General features: G+C 36.1%; 1 protein-coding gene across 2 annotated transcripts; it reads right to left on the reverse strand.

Annotated features, from left to right (window-relative positions):
- Positions 1–894: 894 nt before the first annotated feature.
- LOC140035475 (uncharacterized) lies at positions 895–19472 on the reverse strand. Of its 2 annotated transcripts, none has more exons than XM_072076689.1 (16): positions 18943–19472; positions 15508–18169; positions 14115–14568; positions 13249–13477; positions 11777–11941; positions 10153–10425; positions 9826–10071; positions 8624–9013; positions 7135–8523; positions 6945–7001; positions 5013–5441; positions 4083–4306; positions 3145–3278; positions 1810–2067; positions 1559–1737; positions 895–1458 (listed from the first exon to the last, which is right to left on the reverse strand). In XM_072076689.1, the coding sequence occupies exons 2-16, from the start codon at positions 17834–17836 to the stop codon at positions 1357–1359; spliced, it is 6858 nt and encodes a 2285-aa protein (XP_071932790.1). In that variant the 5' UTR covers positions 17837–18169; positions 18943–19472; the 3' UTR covers positions 895–1356. The 2 variants fall into 2 exon arrangements, with proteins under 2 accessions (XP_071932790.1, XP_071932788.1); XM_072076687.1 differs by having other exon boundaries at positions 15508–18189; positions 18943–19445.
- Positions 19473–23252: the final 3780 nt, after the last annotated feature.

Raw genomic sequence — 23252 nt, forward strand, 5'->3', positions numbered from 1 at the left:
CTTTGACGTGTAGTGTTGGGCCTTTTATCAAGTTAATGTGCATTTTCTCCCACTTGTTTATCCGCTACTACCCCAAATCCTGAATTCTGAATGACATACAGATACCTCATACATGATACACTCAGGATGGAATATATCAGCTTACTGTATTGTGGGTTCTCCGAGCAAACAAAAATTCTAGCAGTAAAAAAGAACTGTCAATTTTAAATAAAATAACATCAGAATACAACTATATTTTGACTCAAGTTCTACTTTCCCATCTGGAGAGTAAGCCCCAGTTGGCCACCACCACCGTTTCCGGATTATGCCATCCATTTTGTACTCAACTGTGTGCGCACTAGTAAACATGACTTTTACCCACCTACCAAGAAAAAAATTGGAAAAAAAGAAGAGAAAAAAGACCCAAAACCAATATAACTATCCCAGAGTCAAAGGTGCCTCAGAAGGTAAAGAAACTGCCAACTCCCTCCGGTGCTGTAATCGCAAGAAAACACCTAAACAATATTGAAAGGAAAACAAAGCACTGAGCTTCAACTCAAGTGGCCACCAAAAATGAACTGAATCCATTTATAAATTGTAGGTCGAGAGTTCGAACCTTATCTGAATTCAAAAGAAGTGTCAGAGCACCCCTTTGATCTAGTTAAATTTTTATACATATTAATTCCTTATACACAATCTCTTTAAACTCCCTCTATATAGATTAAGATAGATTAGATTATAAAAATTCCCTTATACACAGTCTCCTCCCCCTATAGATTAGGATAGATAAGATTATTAAAATTCCCTTTCACATAGTCTCTTTAGACACCCTTTGTGTAAATTAGAATAAATTAGGTTATCGAAATATTATCGTTGCTCTAATATATATATATTGAAAGGGAAACAACGGAAGGATGACCACAGAGCCCTTGTATTGCACTCTTTACAGAATTACATCAGTCTAGGTTCTAGCCCATACACAAGTAATACATCTACAAAATTTGAAGCGGTTGCTCAACGTACAGGTATCTCTGTACATGCAACTATACATTACATATCTAACAAGAGGAAATCACCATTTAGTACTATTTAGGCTATATACCACATGAAACAAAAAACGCATGTACATGGGCTCAAACCCCAAGGCCAATTTCATGGACGGATGACTTCAAACAGATGAAACTGATGAAGGGCTACCTGATACGAATGTACATATCATTTTTGGAGCAAGAAGGAACTCCACTTCAGAGGTGCCCAACAAGGGTATTCGTCTTAGTTCTAAAACAGACGTTCAATACTGCAACATTTCTTCAACAGCAAACACTTTCTTGTCAAAACTTTATTTTACAATTCCTCCAGGGGAACCATGTTACCTTTTCAGAAGTGAGAAAAATCTTTCAGCTTAATCAACTTTACGGTACCATCTCCACCACATGTAAGGAAACCATGAGAAACAACTTGAATATCAGTAACAGCCGCCTGCAAAACAGGATCAAATGTCGCTTCACTTTATGATCACAACTTGCAAGTCACTAGATTGACTTCCAGAAGAAAAGCTTAGACCATGTTAAAGAATTACCCGAAAAACTCCTCCAAAACCACGGGAGCTTGGTTGCAGAAAAGTGTGCCTTTCATGCAATCTTGGCCAATGAAATACTAATCTGGCCCTCTTGGCATCCCAGAGTTTTACATCTCCATCCTTACTTCCCGTCAGGAAATAACTTGTATTTGGGATGGTAGATATTTTGGTCACGCTCGCTTTACAAGAGAATCCAAGTCAGAAGATGATATAACATTCACTGGGAGAAATTATACAAACATCTACAGTACCTGCATGTGCCTTTGGTATATACCAGAGCATCCCATTTCTGTTCTGGTCTCCAGTTTTGTTGTGCATGTCTTCAGTGGAAGACAGATTGACATTTTGCTCAATGTTGTCTGTATGCTTGTGCTTCTTTGTCCTTCCAGTAGCTATGTAGCGGAAGTCATGCAGTCCAACATCACCAGCTTTTCCACCCGTGACAATAAGGGGAGAAACAGAACCACTTCCAAGATTATGATCAAAGACACAAAGGGAGCGTGCACCACCTAAAATCGCACAATTTCCATACTTTTTTTAGCATGCAAGTCATCATCAACTTTAAATATTAAGCATAAATCGCTATAGGAGAATGAAATTAAGTTTTTCTAATGCATGTCAAAATATGCAAATTGAGAATAGATATTCGGCAGAAGAAAAAGTCACACAGAGAGCAGACAGAGAGCTGAGAGACACTGATTTCTATTTTACCAGAAGGTGAGCTCCTTTCGTTATTGTCTTCCATTTTATGGTTTCTTGTTTTAAAATACATCGAATTCCTTTCTACCACTTTGATTTCCTTAACGAATGCATTTAGCTCTCAAGCATGCATCTACTGTCCATAGCAATGCTTGATGGAACAACTGTTGATAGCGAGCAGGATGCACAAATTACCATCAGTAAGAGTAAAAAACTCTGCAGAAGGGCAGGAAGCATTCAGTACAACTAACATTTAGATAGCCTACCATACAAGCACTAGCATGCCTTACAACTCCGCCAGGATACAGAATACGAACTTAGACAATATCAAGGGCTCTCCGAATTCCCTTTCAAGCTTTCTCGAGTCACCCTAATGTAATGGATAAGTGAACTTCGCTTACTTCTTACTGAATATTCACTAAGAGTTAATTGGATGTTTTTGCAATCAACAAGGGTCCTCTTTCACACTAAAGTATCAGCTTATCCATGGCAAATGAAAGAGGAAAGATGTACAAAGACTTCATGCACTCCACCAACTGAATGGCTTTTGGGGTACTGATAGTCAGTTTTCCCTCTAATTCAATCATGGATGCATACTGAACCACATATATCCTCAACTGACCTTCGTCTCAGTTTAATGATAGTAAAAGGACCTCTTCTCTTGCTCCTAGAACTACAGCCAACCTCCCCGTAATTTCTGCAGCATATAATACAAATCTTCTCCAGAAAGACATTCTTGTTACGCTCATAATCCTTCAAGAGGAGTATTATAATTTGCGCATGCTTTTATGAATGGGGCCAACACATTAAGATTTAAAATTAAAAAAAAAAAAACACTTCAAAAATGATTTTTTCCAACTAAATTAAAAATTCAATAGGTAAAAAACCTTCATGACACATTATAGAAGCCCGGGAAGTAGCTGTCGGAGCAAGTGTATCCCAAATAACCACATTGATGCCAGTAGAGCTATACCCAGCTGCCGCAATGATTGACCCACTAGGAGTAACATAAGTGACATCCCTGCAAAGATAGATGGTAAGTGTTTACCAAATGTCTACATGAAAAGAATCACAGATATGAATTGCATTTCCAGGGTAGATCTCAAATCTAAAACTACCTGTCAAGGCATGAGGCAAAGGAAGTGCACACAACTTGTTGACACTATGCTTTGAAACAAATGAAAAGAAAAGAAAAAGAAGAAGAATAGAGAGATTCAGTCCTCCATGTTTTTTCATTGATGGTGGAAAAACAATAGATAGATTATATTATCCAAAGTTGAGCTTCTTTTGCACATACTTGGGAAGAAATGAAAGAAAAGGGAAGGCCATCTTATAAACCTACTAGAAATACTTCGAAATCAACTTCACTTTTTACTTTCTTTCCTTATGCACTCAGCTTCCAGATGCTATATTAACATTTTAATTTTTTAATTTCCATTATCAAGGAAACATCATGACAAGATAGATTTTCTTTTCTTTCTCTTCCCTTCAGTTTCCTACAGGCAGTGTCCCATACTTTTCTTTTCCAAATATCGACATATTTATGTTTTTTATTCATTTGGTTTTGAAAACTTAATCTTCATACTTTTCAAAGTTATTGCATGAACCAGGCATTATTTTCAGGAAGCAAGACCAACCTTTGATATCATCAAAGATCTGCAATTCATCATGATAAACTATGACAATCTCATGTTCCTATGAGAGGTAACTACTGCCTAAAAAGATTCTGACTAAAGGAAGGATATAGAACTCTGCTACTTACATAGAATAAATGAAAAAAAAAACAACTGATTTTTCTTGAGAAACATCTACTTAGAGTGCTTACGATGTATGATTGTCAAAGCAGATAGAGGATTCTGTTGGACCAACATTGCTCCTTCCTCCAACTTCTAGCTGCCATGTGCAAACAGTTCCATCTTGTGCAGCAGTCACAAATCTGTGTCCACAGTGGTCAAACCTTACAGCAGAGATGGATGCAAGGGCATACGGCGGAGGAACATTTGCAGCAGGAAGCACCCCATATGTAGCAGTTGCTCTGTCCTTACCAAACTGATCATCACAATTTATACAACCTTTTACAAATTATGCAGAAGGGGAAAAGAAAAACAAATTTCCAAAAGATGAATCAAAAATGAAAACTTCTGATATCTAGGACGTTAAGCACATATAAGAAAAATGTGCTATTTCCAAATCTCTAATCCTTGGAAATGAAGCAATAGAGTATTAACTAGTGCAAATTAGTTCAATAAGGGCCTATTCTCGACTAATGCAGGAATTGGTCACCCAAAAGTCCACTGACAAAGCTTTAACAGATCCTGATGATCATGGGCTTTTTAATTGTGTAATTCTCTGAAGATCCTGAGCAAAATTTTGATAGGATAGATACAAAAAGGCTCAACATAATGAAGGTATATAAAAGATCTGTTGTATGAATAAAGGAGCTTGGACAAGTATCACTCATTGACAAGTCCAGACATGGAAGATGAAGGAATCATATAAGCCAATTCTTGCTTACTTTCTAAGTCAGGTAGAGGACAGGATTGTACACCCTACACTCAGCACTGCAACAACTATCCTCCTAGACCAAAAATATACTTAAACATTTACAGGAACTGGAGGCCATTTAACATTAGAGCAATATATGGCTTGTGGTGCCAACTCTTCACCAATTGATATGATGGTAACGCAAACCTAAAAGTAAGATAAAGCAAGCCAGATTATTCATAGACACCAACTCTTGGTAGAAGACATTTACCTCCCATAAATATACATGTGTGTTGCTGGAACCAACCAGGAAGAGTGGCCTTGAAGGATGAGTTGAGAATGAACTGGCATTCACACTTCCAACAGTAGGAATTGGATCAATGAATTGTTCAAAATCTGCCTGAACCCCCCATCCAAGGCTGGATCCAACCATGCCAGAATAACCCGGAAGTCCAAATGCTCCACCATCCTTTAGCTCTTTACCTGACTCTGCAAAAAGGCCAGCACCAACAGTTGCGCCGCCTAACCCAAGGCGAGCTCCCTTTCTGCTTCCAAGACCAACTCCAGGATAAACACATGTTGGGACAGGAGTAGACTCAGATCCGGCCCACCCATTGTGGGGCCAGTCAGCATCTGCCCAGACATATTTAGATTCATCTCCACAAGGTAGCCCATCTTCCAAGTTGAAGCATATTATCCCCTAAATTTAAAGATAGGCATTTCTTATACCACAAAAGAACAAAGTAAATGAAGATTTGGACAGATTAAACACTCAGATTAAGAAATAACAGTTCAGAATTGCAAGTAAAAGCAAATCTACTTACTAAAAAGCAGCAGCTCTGAAAAACTTAATTACCAGCTATTATCTCATGGCAGATTACGTTCTAAATTCTGAGGACATTCCCCTCTCACTTGTATTTATGTTGAAACGAAATAAAAAACAGCCAATTCATTCAATTACAACACTGGGAGACACTTCTTTACGGAGTAACAAACCTGTGCATCTGTACAAGCAGAGGTTCAAAGTACTAACTTTTCCCGGAGTCACTATGTGGCTTCATTGCCGGTCAATTATCTTATCAGTTTTTGACCAAACCTTAGAAACTAACGCACTACTTCCGTAAAATCCCCAAAAAACCCTTTAGCTTTCTCATGAAGAAAACTCATATTCAAATTAAAGAAAGAAGACTAGTAGGTATAGATCAAGAAAGGGCCAACAACCCCCTAGTCCATGTTCAAACAAAAGGGCCTACCTGAATAACATAGTTGAGAAAACTTCAAGAATTATCCAGAAAGTATTTAAAATCGTCTAAAAGCATTTAACGCATTCTTAAAACCAGTAAGGTTTGGGAGTGTAATATAGGCTGAACATAATACGAATTAGACGGTATAACACAACAGAAAACAAGTAACCCGCTGCTGTATTCCAGCATATCACATGATCAAGATCTGAAATTCAATCCATCATTTTAGACTACTCATGAAACATTTCGCATAGTTACATGAATCGTTAAAGTTGGAGCTTAGGCACTATAATAATTCCAACCGTCATCAACATGTTCATGAAGATTTTGTGCTTTTTAGCTTCCAAGCCAAGTGTGGCAAGTCCAAAATGAACTATTGAAATAGCAAGATAGAACAAGCTTTTCTACGAAGTGAGCCTGCCCAAAGGCTTGGTTCACTTGTATATACTAGGCACCACAAAAAGATTCTGAATATCTCAATAATGCAACTCTGGTGAGTATTGATGCCAAACAATCTCTTCTTCAAGCTATAAACGGTCTCTTTGCACAGATGGTCCACGACCCCAGAAATCAAGGATACTTCAGACAGCTTATTTACCAGCCCCCCCCCCCTACAAAGTTTTTCCTTGCATGATGTCTTCTGATTAATTAGCAGCTGCCACGTTAAAGGGCATGATATTTTTCCCAAAGATAGGTCTTTCTGTCTGTTGTATTTCACAGATCGGAAATGTTTATTTTGTTAAATATTAGAAAAGCTCTCTTTGAGGAGTTCAAATTATAATCATTTTGAAAGCTGCATCTCTAATTAAATACAATATAGCTCACACTTTTGCAAATGCAAACCAAAACTTGGGCAAAACATCTGGGGAGGTAATAAAAGAAATAATAAATTATAATAAGATTCTCAGAATATGTCAGCATAAAAAAAGGTAAAGCAGCTTGTAGAGGGTCTGTGGTACCTTCCTATTGGTGGCAAGAGCAGCTTGACACTGATCAATGGAGTTGATGCACAAAGCCTGCCCAACATAGGAGATTAGACATCATTCAGTTCAGTAACAGTCTTTCAGGGATGGTCAACAAAATTTCCGGTTATAAATCATATACTTTGTGACGTAAAAGACAAAGGGCGAGGGAAAAAAAGGCACAAACCTCCAAAAGTTCTCCACTTCTCTTATATATTTCTGCAGGAGTTTTAAAAGGAACAACTTTCTCTGTGTCTTTTCCCCCAGAAGCAATGAAGGGATGCTCATTTGGGGTCAGACATGCAACAGGTGATCCAGCAGCTTTACAAGGACTTCCAAGTCTATCATCTTCTCGATCAATTTCCCCACCCTCGTATTCCCTCAGAATACTTGCATACACATCAACCCAGCCTCTGGAGGACTTCTTTTTAATGCACTCAAACCACTTCAAATTTTCTTTCACAAAACCAGGAATTATTTTCGGATCAGCACAGATATGCCAGAAAATCTCATGTGGTGATAAATCAGCTTCATTCTCCCACATATCTACAGTGTCAACTCTTTGACTAAAGTACTTGGATTGGGAAAAAGATTCAGAATAATCTTTTTCTGTGCTTAAAAGTATGGTTGTAATTCTTGTATCTCCTTTCAGCAGCAAGTATGAAGCTAATTGTTTTGCACAATAAAAAGAAATATGTGAACATGTTACATCCAATAGCTTAGAAAATGGTAAAACAGCAGTTGGTAATTGTACATCTTTCCCATCAGGTCCAACTACAGATAAAGTTGGCATTGTCAGGAGGGGCAACCCCCTTGGAGATTGAACAGAAGAGCTTTCTTCAAGTACTTCGATGAGCAAATCAAGCAGATGCTTAAGAAAACTAGAAATTTGGCCCCAGAAAGACACGACAATAACTAGCCATCTATCATCTTCAGGTATCTTTACTAAGATATCTCCAGCTTGTTCATGTCGCATCTCTTCGTTGATTTCAAAAGCTCCGATATCATTCAATGGTAACTCATCAGCCAAAATCTTTCTAATCTCAGAAAGAATTTTGTTTAGGTCCTTTAAGATCTCCTGAGGAGTATCTTCTTGACTAAATCTCTTTAAAATAGGCTTTGAGATCAGAGCAAGATGACTCAAGTTCATTTGGCTCCAGGAAGATGCAAAATAGACATAGTATTCAGCTAAGTCAATAACTGTCAAAGGCATATGCAGGATATCTTCAGTTGATGAGCCAAAAAACAACTTCAGTGTGGCTCTTATGCACTGTAATGACCGTATGAGATTCCATTGATAAAACTCCAAAGCTACCAACAAGTGAGAACAAGTTTCAGTAGCAATTCCACTCTTGGTGGAAGACACTTTCAAATGAGAGCAACTTAAGCTACTGGAAACGATAAATCTTGATACTGTCGAGACTTCTTCAGTCATCCTAAAAAGTAGCTTGTGCGGGTGAGAAAGGAAAGCATCAAATCTACATGATTGTTCTGGTGATAGGAATCTGGAGCCACACACACGAAATATGTGGTATCCAATATATTGAAGGCCATTGTTATGCAAGAATAATACGATCTGTAAAAGAAGATCAGAAGAAAAACATAATTAGCAAGCTCATACAGAACAAGTGAAGAAGTAAGCAGAGAATATGATTTTATCATCGGCAACTAGATACCTTGTCAATGAGATGGAAAGGATTCAAGGAGAACTTCTGCTGGAAATATTCCAATGTCACCGTTAATTTTCCATAAAAATTTTCAACAGATCTCTTGTATTCTTCGTAAGCAGACTCCATATAATTACATCCACCAAACGGTACCATAATATCCCCCCAGCTTGGATGTTCCTTTAACAATGGTGACAGGTACTGCATAGCCAAATCTGATTTAGCAAGTAATTCTTTCTGCTTAGCCAGATCACAAAATGTCCAGTTTGAGGAATCTCCAACTGGGGATAGCTCCAGAACTTGATTCAGAAGCTCAACATCACCGTTCTCTAACACGGTTCCTTGATTTTGCGCACCAAAAGCATTGCGACATGATGAAAGGCACTCCAACGCTTCAAGCTTCAAATGATAACAAAATTGGTCACCAGAATTAAACGTATGGAAACCCATATTGTACATAAACAAAAATACACATACAACAACAACACTGTTGCAGTTCTTCATTCATCTAACCTCCACGATACAATAAATTAGCTAAAGAACAACTATTCCCAGCAGCTTTCTAGCACCCACAAACAAAAATATCAGGTAGAAGAGGTGGCTTGCTCTTTTATTTTACCCCATTTTTGTGTTGTGATTCGGGGGGTGTATTCTTAGTATTTTATGAGTGCACAACTTAAATCAGCGGTATGGTCTCAACAATATGGTCCACTAGAACTATGAACCTGAGCCATTACAGTCAGGTCATACTAACAGAGTAGGTGATAGAGGTAGTACCAACAAAATGCTTGTGATAGTTACATGCTCACCAGTATGAACTATTTCTGATTGGAAGGGACAGGAAGCTTGTAACAACAACAGTGATCCAGATTAGATATTAAAGGGCCATTTGATTAGTAAACAATGAATAGTGAATAATCACACCAAGAGGTTTAAACATCTTGCTCTCGGGATTCAGAAGCATCAAGTTACTCAACTAGCATCCACTCCAGGCACTACAAGTTGAAACTGAATGTGGAAACAAGGAACATAGATACTCAGCTTCAAAATGGTCAGCGAAAGCACTGGGAAATGATGAGACTTGTTCTAAAGGGGACAAAATTTTCCTAAGCTATACAGTTATTGCAGTAACATTCCCACGCAAAAAAGTTTCCAACTGACACCAGCAGGTCTAATGTGAAAGCATAATTTAACACACAAGGATTACTTACAGGCAACCCGCATCTGCTTAATGCAATAGCACTTATCAATACTGCCCACCGACTGAGAACTGCCGCTTTTTGCTCCCCAATGGCGTTCTTCATGTTTGTCTTGTTAGCCAACATCAGGCAGTACTGACCAATACTTGGGTCCAGAAGAGACTTCTTACTAGTTGAGACAGCTGACTCCTTGTTTATTAAACTTGTCTGGTCACCAAACATTGAAAGATATGCTTTTGTATAATTTCCTAATATCCACTGCAAACAATAGAGAAAATGGAAATGAGGCTCCAGTAATAATAACACCGTTAGAACCCATCAATATGGATGAACTAGTACCTCAAAAAGACTTGCGAGCCAGTAATCACCTCTTGAAACTGCAGATGGGAGGATGATTTTTGAAATAAGTTGATGCTCTAATGGTCCACCATACCCCTCAACAAGACGACAAATTACCAGAGCAAGTTGTTCATCCCCAAGGTTTTTTGCACAGACATTCACTGCTGAATATGTATCCCCTCCAAGCAAAAAAAAAGCAATAGCAAGCTCCAGCTGATGTTTTCCCATTAAAACATAAGCATTTTTCAAAGCAGCTGCCCTATTCTTTTCATCCTATAACAGTGAGTTGGTGCAGATAAGAGTTTAAAAATAGTAAAAGAAGAAAAAGTAACTAACTAGCAGGGTTTAAGTAACTTAACAAAACGTGACAAAGTTTACTTCATAAGTGGCTATTTAGGTGGAATATAAGAATTCCAAGTTTTGCAAAGACAATGAAAACCCCTAGTGTTATCGACAGCCCGTGAAATACTCCACAAAGTTTGAAGTATTCTAACTTCCATGGTTAAAATGTATCACTTTTTCCATGATTGCCTAAGTAGGTTGAGGAAAGAAAAAACTGAGTCAAGATAATTTAGTAATGATCCAAACAGAATGGTGGAGAAAAGCCACTGATCACAATGGAAGTTGCAAAAGCAAGAGGTGTGCATGAACTAGTCCATTTGCAAATGGCTGACCCCCTAGCTGGTTGAACCAGCTCAACAAAATAGCTAAGTTTACTAATTCTCTTGCACTACTTACAGTTGAGGAGGATCAGGTATAAAGGGTAACCAAACCCCATAACTATGATCAACCTTTGCCCAAAGACACAAACAACAAGAAATGTTATTGTATATTGAAAAAATATTCACAAATCGAATATTACAACAGGCATGTCCAAAATAAGGAAAAATAGTTTTTTTTTGGTAAGTAAGAATATATTAAGGAGAAAACAGGATTTACCACTGATGAAACAGATCTCCTTTTACCATCAATTCTACTTGCATATAATAAAATTTGAAAAATAACTTCATCCCCAACTACATCGCAGATAATGGAAACTTAATATGACAAAAGCATTTTCTTGTTTCCACCTTTTCTAGTTCTTAATAACCATCAACAATTAATCTCCAATATTGATGATACAGGCCAATCAGTAATACATTAAGGCTCTAGGATTTTTTTTTTTTTTTGTGGGGGTTGGGTGGAAGGGGAACACATATCATAGAGACAACCAAAAAATTCAACATCAAGTAAGGAAGAGACAAAGTAGTAAAACTATTTACATATTCTGATTTCTTAAAATCTTATAGTCTTTCCTCAAAATAGAGACACGTCTTTTAATATCCAATCATGAAAAGAAACTAGAGCCTCCACCAACATTGGACATGTATGCTTCAGTTTTGGCAACTGCAGTACTGAAAATAAAGTAACTGTACCCTACCCTTATTTTCTTGGCTAGGTTCAGATCAAGGCCATAGAAAGCTAGCATTAAAACCCATCAAAAGGAAAGGATCACGTACTTCACTAAATACAAACCCAAGACTTGAATGCTTAAGCTTTTAGTTTTGACTTTTTCCCCTGTTCAGAATCATTTTATTGAAAAGTGCTTCGAAGTTGAGCAAAAAAATTACAACATAAGTATTACCTGGAAATTGCGTGAAAGAAACCCCACCAGAGGCTTGTCCTTTTCGTCCTTGCTCATTTTAAAAAGGCCAGCCAGAACTTGAATCCTATTCAATGCTATGTAAAGAAGTATACAAGCCTTGGGATCTTTAGCTTTCAAATACTGTTGTCTGGCCAGCTTTTCCATCTATAATCATAGAACAGATTGCTGAAGAAAGAAAAGCAATACATTCTACTACTACTTTGCGTCATTGAAAAGGAATGTCATTGAACTGAACATGATGTACTACTGTATTTTGCAAAAATAGCATCAATCATGAAAACCTAATAATAAAGCAATCAATCAAGATATTAAACCTCCTAAACAAAGAGATTGTACATGCATAACGTACACTAGTGGGAAAGGCACACTGTATGTGTGAGCAAATTAAAAGAAAAAATTATAAGAAAAAAATAATTAGCAATTATGTATTCTACTGGGAAAATGATACAAGTTTTTTCTTTTGCGGAAGAGAAAGGGGGGGGGGAGTTATTGGCGGTTATTGGAGGTTTCTTTGACCATTAATTTTGAGTATTTTTTCCCCCAAGGAAGATGGTGGTACTAGTTAGCTTGTCAATGGGAGGATACAAGAGGAAATACAAGAAGTGACAAAAAACAATTTACACCAAGCCCCCTCCTCTTCCTTTAGATATGGTAAAGATATATATATATCTCCCATGACAAGACACTAAGCATCATCAGTTAATGAATCGACCAAAGATTGACAATAGCAAATATCACAAATCTTCATTCAACAAAAACTACTTTCTGTAAGGATGCCAAAGGATACATTTACCATTTCCAACATTCCCGGTAGCTCACAACCACCCCAATAAGAGTGGGTAGTGTCAACAAATACACAAATAAACAACAGAACTTAAAACAAACCTCCATCACCTTAGTCCAACATGACACTTTATTTTCCTTGTCAAGAGTGCTTCTTTTTGTTTTTTTGCACATCAGTTCTCTTAGAATTCTCTTGTTACATTTTGTAATTGAAAATCTTCAATTAACGTGTCTGCATTTTTATATTTAAATTGCTTCGCAAATCCTTTGAAGGGTAGAGCATCCCAAGATGAATGCAGTGAGTTTTTCACAAATCACCACTAGAACTAGTTTAACACAAAAAAGCTTACGTCTGGAACACAATGTCCATACCAACCTCATGCAGCACCAAATAAATCTTGTACTACAACTTTCTCTTCATAGCAAATAATGACTGCAAAAGCTAATCTTTGACTCTCACTCTCAACAAAGCTACACAGCAATAAAGTTTATAACTTTCTAAAGAAAAGGCAACTCACAGCTAAATATACTTATTTCACCTGGAAAGTTTTACATAACTAAATAACTTTGTGTGTTTATTGGAATCAGTTCATGCCGATGTACATGCATCCAGAGCAAAAAGAAACATGTCATTAAACAGAGATAGTAGGATTAGCTACAGATGGTACCTTCAATCTCAATTGTGATGTGTTTGTATACCAATATCCAACACCAACATCACGCATTTCTTGCCAAGATGGCTCGTTAGATAAAAGAGAATCAAACAAGTTTTCTTCACAATCTGAGTGAAAGGCCCATCCAATCTGCTCTGATGAAACAACTAACTCTCCTGCCAAAGGTAACCTACCATATATCTTTGCAAAATATTGCAGTTGAAACCTCACTGCAACCCAAAACCTTGCAAAGAGGGAGAAACAGCGTCAACAAAAACATAACAATGCTATTGAATATAACAGAAATGGAATTATAGGTCAAAGAGTTAAGTCATACCAAGCAAATGACGCAGAAAAGAAATCAATGAGCAACAAGAACTATATTAGCTTAACTAAATATATTGCAGTTATTTCCATCTTTAAGAACCTAGGAGGATGCAACAGTACCAGGAAAGCACAATTTGGCAATTTTTTGAGATTACCTAAACACCCAGGCAGAACATCCAACCACCCAAACCAGCCTTGAAGAGAGAGAGAGACGGAGAGAGAGGGAAAGGGAGAGACAGAGACAGAGACAGAGACAGAGGGGCAGAGCAGAACAATGGTGATTCACCTCAACTTTTATTTGAAAGAAATGTTACATAATTTCTACTTTCAAGAGTCTCCAAGTAATTCGCAAATGGTAACTGACAGTGATCTGACAGCAATCCTTTTACCACATTACAATCTAATTGCGGAATTTGCCCAAAAAAGAACATATGATTCAGTAGCAGACAAACAAACAGTTCATTATACAACCTCTAGTAACACAAGCCTCTCTTGGAATTAAAGTCAAGTTCCTGTAACTCCAAGATATTAATTTTTTCAAAAAAAAAAAATACCTTCGACCAGGTTCATCGAGGCTTCCATAAACAGAAACAGTGTGGTGATTAATAACTTCTTGCAGGATATCAATGATAGCATGCATCTGCATCTTTTCAGTATTGGTTATGCCAGCAGACTCATACAGTTTTCCCAGAACATCAACGAAGTCTGTAGGTTCAGATCTCACTGAAAATGAGGGGAGTGCATTAGCACTCTGGGCCCAACTGGAGCCAAATGCAAAGGCTCCTTTCTGAAACTGGGAAGATGATGCAATGCTATCTGCTGCTCCATTCTGCTGAAATGATTTATCACCTGAGCTTGAAAAAGGCAGCCCTTCAAGATAATTTGACAAAGGAACCTGAGAAACAACATGGCCACCTTTCCCCAAGCAATACATTTTCCCATGTATTTTAGCGGATGCAATGTTCTCAAGAACATACTGCAAAGTCACATATGCCCGTTTCCAGTTACCTGGAGGAATTTATGAAGTCATGGTTATTTATGACACAAAGTGAACCAACAAATAAGAATGGAAGTGAGGATTAACAAATGACAGTACAATATATTAGGTACGTAGCAGGCCATGTTAAGCAAAGAAGTAAAAGCCAGCGGGTAACAAAAGGAAGTAAGCTGTATGGGAAATAAAATTTTGCAAGAATAGGAAAAAGAGGTAAAACATAACCACAGCAGTCCAACATTCAGATATTGCATTAGCAGGAATAAAGAATATAGCACTGACAAAATCCAACCCTCCACCCCAACCCATTCCGAAAAAGATAAGAAGGCTCTAAAAACTATAACAGTCAGGAAAACAGAGCATGTTAAACAATCTTTGAAGTCAGCTTATGAATGTTTCTACCAAATCAAGTTCAGAAATTGAACCATGGATCAAATTTTCAACTTATTTGCTGTTGCTGAAGTAAACCTGTTGAAACAAGATATCCATCAAACTCTTTATGCACATCAATGATCTGCATTCTGTAAGATATGATTTTCACATTTCAGATGGAGAAAATAAGCATGAAACAGACAAGGACATGCAAGTTATCAACTTCAACTACTTGTTAAGCTGCCATCAAATTACAACATCTAAAATTAATGCACAGAACATATAATAATCAGAAAAAGTTTGCATACGAAAACTCAGTCATGGGAACAGAAAAGCTGAACCAATTGAGATACACAACTAAAACTTGTCACTATTAACTCAACTTCAGGTCCAACTATTATGGAACAGTGCAAGGAATTCTATCTGTGAATTTGTCACTAAAATAGCAGATTTGCCAGTAGCCCATTCTTTGTGATCATCAAGCCTATAATCATTTTCTAGATCTTCAATGGTATAATCATTGGACAAATGAGATCAACAGAGACACAGAATATGTCCAACTATGATAAACTCGTTAATACCTTTACTTATGTTCAGAAGAAGTGCCTCGGGATGAAAAGCAGATAGAGATCCTCCCAGCTTCTGGGATACTTCTGATAAGCTCCAAAAATTAATGAGAGAATCAAATTTCAAGTTCTGTTTACTCCTCTCCACATCTAAGAATGGGAGGAGATTATCTTCTGCAATCATATTCACAGAAGGCCGGGGTTTGAGTTGTTGACCACAGTCCTCAACTGATGATCCTTCAGTACCACAAATGTCAGAATCAATGAAAACAGCAGGGAGCAAATACTCATTGCAACCATCATTCAAAATGGAAGGATGAGTACTTTTTGGGCAACAAAACAGCAGATTCTTTTTATCCAAGAGTGAGAAAGGACTGAAGAGAGAAAAATAGTCATGGTGTAAAACCCCGACAGTAGCTTTGGGTCCCCAAAAGAAGTCCTGAATAAGAGGATATTTAGAAGTTACCGCAATACAAACCCAAATATTTCCTTCAACATGTTCTTCTGACTTCAAACTATCCTGTCCTCCACAGCGTCTTTGAGCATAGATCTTCAGTTCATTTTGTGAGCAGACACCCAATAATAAATGGCCATTGCCCAGCATCAACCAATTCAAAGCAACAACTTCTCCTTCAAAACATATTGTATCCTCTAGTATAAACTTGCCACCGGTCCCAAAGTGCACACATTCCCATACATGTACAGTACTTGCACTACTTAAGCATCCCGCATGGGAGACAGTTGCAATCTTTCGTCCACAAACACTAGGCGATATAGCCAAAACTGGGCCTTGATGTGCAGCAATCACACCAACAAGATCCCAGAGTGATTTTAGACTGGATAAATTTGCAGGCAAACTTCTCCATAGTTTTACAGTACCATCGCTACAACCTGTGACCATGTGATATGTGGAGTAGCTGGGGCTAAATTCATCAGCAGAACTCCATCCTTGTTCTTCAAATGAGAAAAAGTTACTAGGATGGACCACCGCAAAACTTGAAATCATATCCTCATCATATGGAGCAGGAAGTACGGATGAGTAAGGATGAATAGAAATGAAGTATCTCGTTCCAGAAAAATCACTCTCAAATGTCCACAAATTGTTCTCAGCAGTATCACCAATGTTGCAACTGCACTCGAAACAGTTTCTCAACAAATCACAATGATGGATTGTTATGTTCCATGACAAAGCCTGAAAACTGTTCTTCCATACAGCTATTACCATGAAACTACCAGAAACAGATGTTCTATTACAGGCTGAAAGCACAGGAATTGAACTAAGAGTAGTTGGCCCTCTATCAAAGTCTTGACTGCCATATTGGATTGTACATAAACGGTGGACAGCAATTTTGTCTTCTTCATTGTCCATAACCTTTACTATAAAGCAATCAATACCTCCAGCATGCCCCATGAAAAGAACCCGAACCTCATTGAAGATAGCAGGTGCCCATGCCAAACTAGTGCACTTTGCATGAGTTTCAGAAAAAACACTTCTCCTATAAAGTTTGCATGAGGGATTCAATGTCCGCAAGCCAGCAACACCATTAGAAGCAGTGGAAAGTGACCAAAAGAGAAGCAGTCCATTTGTATCCAAAGAAGCAGCAAGTCCAGCTTCAAATAGATAAGGATGAACTACAACCTTTAATATAGTCCCAGTGTGACTATCAATATCCAGAATTCCGGAGGCACAGGATGATAATAAGTCTTTATCGTAACAATTATTTGTAGATCTATCTTGTGCATCAGGTGATGCTTGTGAATGTGAGTGCAAAAGAGCCAGAGAATTACAGGGTAATACTTGAAGCAAAGAACACATTGTTGGTGGGGTAAACATTTTATTTCTCTTGATGAATACTTTATTGAGTAGCAATCCTCCGGATCCCACTTGAGGACTGATTAATTCTTGTCTTTTCCATAATGTGACCCGGGGAAATCTCAGTGGAGAAAATTCATCAAGACAGTGAATAGCCCAGAGGGTAACTGTTAATTGAGGACCAAACCCAATTAACCATTCACAATAGCCAGTCTTATTGTATTGATAATCAGGGGAGAAAAACTGGGGGCGAGCAATACTGTCGATTTCAGTAGCCCAAGTGACAAATACAGTGGAGCCTAAAGTTCCATTGAGTGCTTGGTTTACCTCAATTACAGCAACAACTCGAAAGGATAACTTTGTCATTGCATGATCACAGCTGTCCTTGCCACCTTTTTTGACCTTCCCATCATCACTCTGACTCCATAGTCTCACACTGCCATCAAAACAGCTTGTTAATAACATCAACCTTGGTGGTTGTCTGACATCTCCATTTAGTGGTCTTCCAGTTAATGGTCTCCATTGGATCATCGATATTGGCAATGGATGACGAAGCTCAGATTGAAAAAATTTGGAATCTCCATGGCCAAAATTCACCGCAACAGAATTGCATGCCTCATTTACTGGAGAAGACAAAATTCCGACCTGCAATTTACCAAAAGGAGCTGTTGCCAGAGGTCCTTCAATTGACCAGCTAGCAGAAACAAGAGTGTGAGGCACTGTTCGCTTGAATTTCCAAGCCCTTTCCCAGGATTTCTCTCTCTTTCTCCATAAGACTATCTCAATGCCTCCTACAATTATCCCATCTCCTGAAACAGTCCATTGTATCACCTCTGCCTTGGTAGATTGTACAAGAATTGCACTCTGGCTCCAACAAAAAGAACCTGAATATCAGTAAAGAAGTTCATACTCACAATCAAGGGAGCAAGACACGGTTGACCAAAAAATTGGGAATAGTCAAAGCAAGGTGCCATACAATAAAACCAAAGTGGTTAATTATTAATGGAGGATAAGGCATCCGATTATTGGGTTGCATGAACCAGTATTCTGCAGCAGAAATCCCAACAGATAGAATCCACTAACTCCAATCGTAAATGCTTTTACTCATTACTAGCTATTCTAGAGATCAGATCATCATAGCACGTAAGAGGATACTTGACAACACAATTTGCAGTGTCCCTCAGGTCTCCATTTTTTGATGCAACTTCATAAAGTTAAAGAACAAATAAACGGAAAAATAAGGTAAATATTGTCTAGCCCCAGCTAGAAAGGTCAATAAGGAGACGTTTCAGATCTCAGTAACTAAAACTATGGCATTCATTGTCCTAAAATCCAATTACACTAAATAAAAGCAAGGAGTCTTCATGTCAAATCAATTAAGTCCCCGCTTCAGATAATCAGCTAGTCAGAAGGTAGAAACCGTTACCCCATATGTTTCAATGGACTATTCACGATCTAAGCTAGAGAGGACAATAAAATCTGGATTTCTCTCCGTAACTCTCTACTATAAGTAGCATATTCACAAAACATATTTGGTCTCCAAACCAATTTAAACAACAAACTGCAATTTCAAGATACGAAACATGAAACATCCGAATAATTCTACAAGCGACATTAGAATCAACATTTGAACTTACTATTAGAAGGAGGAATATCGGAATTATAAGAGAATACTCCAATGCAATTATCCAATGCCGCAGCTAGGTCACCAGCGGAAGGTGTAGCAGGGGACCAAGAGACTGCTGATACAATGCCCGTGCCGTCGACGGAGAGCTGGAAGACCTGGCGGAAAATTGGACCGATGAGGGTCTCGGAGTGGGAAAGTGGATTGGGGAAGTGAGAGATGACTAAGAGAGAAGATGCTCCGTAGGCGATCCATGTGTAGCCGGCGAAGTCGTATAACCAGTCAATAGCCGGTCCGGAGGCTGAATTGGTTAGATTCGGGGCCGGAGGGATGATCTCCGATCTAATTAGACGGAGAGGTAAGTGGTGGGCAATGTCAAATAGCGGGGGAGACGAAGAATTGGTTGCTGCGCCGTTCTCTGCCATGGTGGTCGGTGTGTATGAGCACCTGCAGCTGCAAGAGGCACTCCTCTATCCCCCGACTGGCCTGAGCCTTTCTAAATTATTCATTCCATTCTAATATTTGATCATTTAAATAGGGAATATATTTTTCGTAAAATGTTCTTCTTTTATCCTCATACAAGTTAATTGCAATATTTATGGTCATATATTTTAAATAAAAATTTTATTATTGAAGCAAGCTTTAATCTTTTAAATATTTTTTATAAAATAATTTTATATTGGTAATTGTAATGTAATTATGTTGAAAACATATATTTAAATAATTAAATGTAAAAGTATTCATGAATAATTATATATAATTAAAATAAAAGTAATTTTTATAAGGGTTAAAATGAAAATTTACAAAGTGACAATAAATGTTAACTCTAATATTAACTCCAAACCCCTTTTTTAAACTTTATATATATAGCATAGATATCACCTGGACTATTTGTAAACTTAGTTAATATTTGAATATAATTTTTCATAATAAATTATTTTCTTGCGTTTAAAATTATTAGGAAACAAATGTTTTAAAATACTTGATCCTTTGAATTTTGAACAATTGTCCAATAATTTTTTATTAAACTATAAATTATTAATCTTATGAGTTTATGTAATTATAATTTACATTGCTAATTGTATTTGTTAAAGGATTCAAAACTCTAGCTTTTACGTTGCTAATTATACTTGCTAGAGGATGCAAAACTCTAATATAAAAATCTAAATATTAAAACAAATCAAGTATTACAATTAAAGAATTTTGATATCAAACCTCGCCCATGATTAAAGTAAAAATTATCAAAATTTCACGTAAATAAACAAATAGCCTCGTAGAACAAATAAATCAAAAAGTATTTAAATATATTATGTCCTATAAAGTAATTCAAGGTAAAGAAGTCAAACTCGTATTTTTTTTTACTCGTATTTACTATATTTCATTTCGACATCAAAATATTGATTATACCAAATATTAAAAATGACTTAATATTTCATTCTAACTTGTGCACTAGACCCTGGAATAATAATTTTTTCCCTTCCGTATTTGTTGAACATATCGAGAGTGGAAATAAATTTTTATTTTTGATATTCTCATGTACCAAAATGACGGGTAATAGGAAGCATGTACTCACGTAAATATTTACTTGTTAATAAGGCATGCACACTCATTTGTGTGCAATTTTAGTTTCCTCGAAAAAAATATTTTAGTTGCAAATTAGACAATTTTCTATCCATAGTATGTTTATGGTTTGGCTTTTTGTTAAGGGTAAAATACCAAAAAACACATTGTAATTTATTAAATGTTTAATTTAACTCCTTATGATTTGAAAACGTACAATATAGCTCTGTGTGATTTCAACTAAATTGAAAATTGGATAGAAAGCATCCAATTTCGTGGTTATTGCCCCTATATAAATGAACTCCCTATAATTTGTTGAATATTCAATTTAATTCCCTCTGATTTAAAAAATTGCACTATAACTCCCTGTAGTTTCAACTAAATTAAAAATTAAATGGAAAGCATCTCACGTATAGTGGGGGCAACGTTAACATTTCATACACAACCATTAGATTATATGCTTTATGTCAAATTTTTAATTTAGTCAAAACCACAAAGAGTTATACTGTTATAGTATAAGTTTCCAAATCAAAGAGAGTTAAATTGAATATCTGTCAAAACACATGGAGTTTTTTGATATTTTACCCTTTTGTTAAGTATAAAGACTTGAAGTTAATAATATTAGAACCAATTACTTATAAAAAAGTGTGACCAAATTATTTGCACACATTGGATATTAATAGGAAGCCATAATGGTTTATGCTAGGAATGCCTAACAAAAACAGTTTATACTGGAAATATATGTGGAAAATAAGAATACTTAGGCGTCATATGGATTGTGAATTTTCTATGAAAATTTTTTAAAATATTCTCTTGACATATTTTTAATTATTTTATTATCTCACATGCATCATATCGACATTTCTTCAAAAACTCCAATTGAAATGGGTCAGTATTCATAAGAGGGTTTGAGTTTTGAAAGTTTTATGAATGAAGAATGGTCATTATTTACTTAATAAAATAGTTAATGAATTTATTGTTAATTGACTAGATTACTCTTGTGTCAATGAGCATTCTTTATTGAGTAAAAGTATGCAATTTTAATGAACAAACATGTGTAGTTAAATGTATTGAAATATTTAAATTAATATAGATCGTGGACTTACGAGTTTTTGGCAAAAATAATGCTCTTACTAAAAAATATTCTCAATATGATTCACTTTCAAATTTTATTCCCATAATGATGTTATTGTTGACATATAGTTATTCTGATTGCCATGTAGGATAACAAGAAAGAAAAATTATAATCTAGTTTTATAGTTTCTAACATGAATTAAAATTTTAAATTTTTTGATTATAGATGCATAAGAAAATTGCATAACTTTTATATAATTATTTAAAATAAATTCTACCATTATTGATCTTGCTATCATTGGTCTCTGAATTTTCTAAATGTATCAAACCTATTACATATAATTTTTCAACAAATAAATTTTAACAATACAAATATTGCAACGAAAATTTTATGCAATTACAAAAACTTCAAAACTATTATATTTGTTAATGTTATCCTTCCTACTTCTTGAAAAGACAAGAGAATGATCTTCATTTGTCTTGAAATTATCGACTCAAGAAGAATATTTTTTAGATGTTGTTAATATAAATATTGGCTTCTTAGAGTTTGATAAGAGAAAGATAATGAAAGAAAGAAATGCGAGAATACCTGGAGAGAAAAATGGTGAAGATATTAAATGGAAAAGAAAAATGGAGGGTGCTTCTATATCCATCACAGCACGTATGCAGTCTAAGTAGCAAAAAAAGAATTATAAAGGTAAAAAATTTTAAAATTATGTTACTTTGGATATATGTTTTGGAAGAAGAGTTATTTTGACAATAAACTTATGTACTTACAAATCCACTTCACTGGAAGTAAATCTTACTACTGTATTTTTTTTTTACCCGTTAAACTTTGAATAACTTTAGGTTTGTCAGCTTTTCTTTTCATCTCTTATAAATTCCTTAACATGTTAAACAAATATATGCTTGAAGGTATTATTTTCGTCCCAATTATTTTGAAAATCCAATTTATTAAAAATAATGGTTTAATTGTAATATTTATGTCTCTCTTTCTAATATTATCCTCACAATGTCAAAATTTAAATTTGAATGGTAACATGCATGTGATTAAAGGAAGAGACTATATTGGAAGGAGAAATTAAAAAATATTTTGATTTTCTTCCAAAAATAGAAAGTTTAACATTATTTGAATGGCACGAGGGAAGTATTTCTTTTCTCCTTCATAATAATGTCACTTACTATTTTAGCTCAATTTCAGGTGGACAACAATTCAGGCTCTTAATTGGTGGATGAAGTTGCATGGTTACAGGTGGCACATGTCAGTGGAATAATCTGCTCGTTAACGCATTGAGTTAGCGTATTGCCATGTAGTAGTAAATAGGGATGCTATCAAGCGGAGTCACTCGTGAGTAATTGCTAAGCGGCTTGATCAAAAACTTGACTTGAGGTCAAGTTGCTATTGCTCGTTACGTGTAACGAGTCGAATTCAAGTATCAAAAGTAAATACTCAAGTACTTGACGAGCTTAATCGAGTATTTATGTTATTTATATATTATATATTTTAATTATAGAATGACTATTATGAATTTATATTTTAATAAATTTACATGAAGTAATGTTCAGTAAAAAAAGTAATGGATGGCAAAATGGCTATCTAATAAATCTAAAATGTAAAAAAAAAGAAAAAGAAAAACGAGCTCAAGATTGAATAGCTCGAGTTTGATAAGGCATGCAATTTACTCGAAT

This window comes from Coffea arabica, chromosome 2c (assembly GCF_036785885.1).
Source record: "Coffea arabica cultivar ET-39 chromosome 2c, Coffea Arabica ET-39 HiFi, whole genome shotgun sequence".
Lineage (NCBI taxonomy): Eukaryota > Viridiplantae > Streptophyta > Magnoliopsida > Gentianales > Rubiaceae > Coffea > Coffea arabica.

What these genes read in the sequence shown, in the direction of transcription:
- LOC140035475 (XM_072076687.1), bottom strand. Translation starts at nt 19,354, where the DNA reads ATGGCAGAGAACGGCGCAGCAACCAATTCTTCGTCTCCCCCGCTATTT. An exon ending in GAAGTGGAGAACTTTTGGAG is followed by an intron (nt 7,002 to 7,134) that starts GTTTGTGCCTTT and finishes TATGTTGGGCAG; the next exon opens with GCTTTGTGCATCAACTCCAT. An exon ending in TGCTTTGACAATCATACATC is followed by an intron (nt 3,279 to 4,082) that starts GTAAGCACTCTA and finishes CTATCTTTGCAG; the next exon opens with GGATGTCACTTATGTTACTC.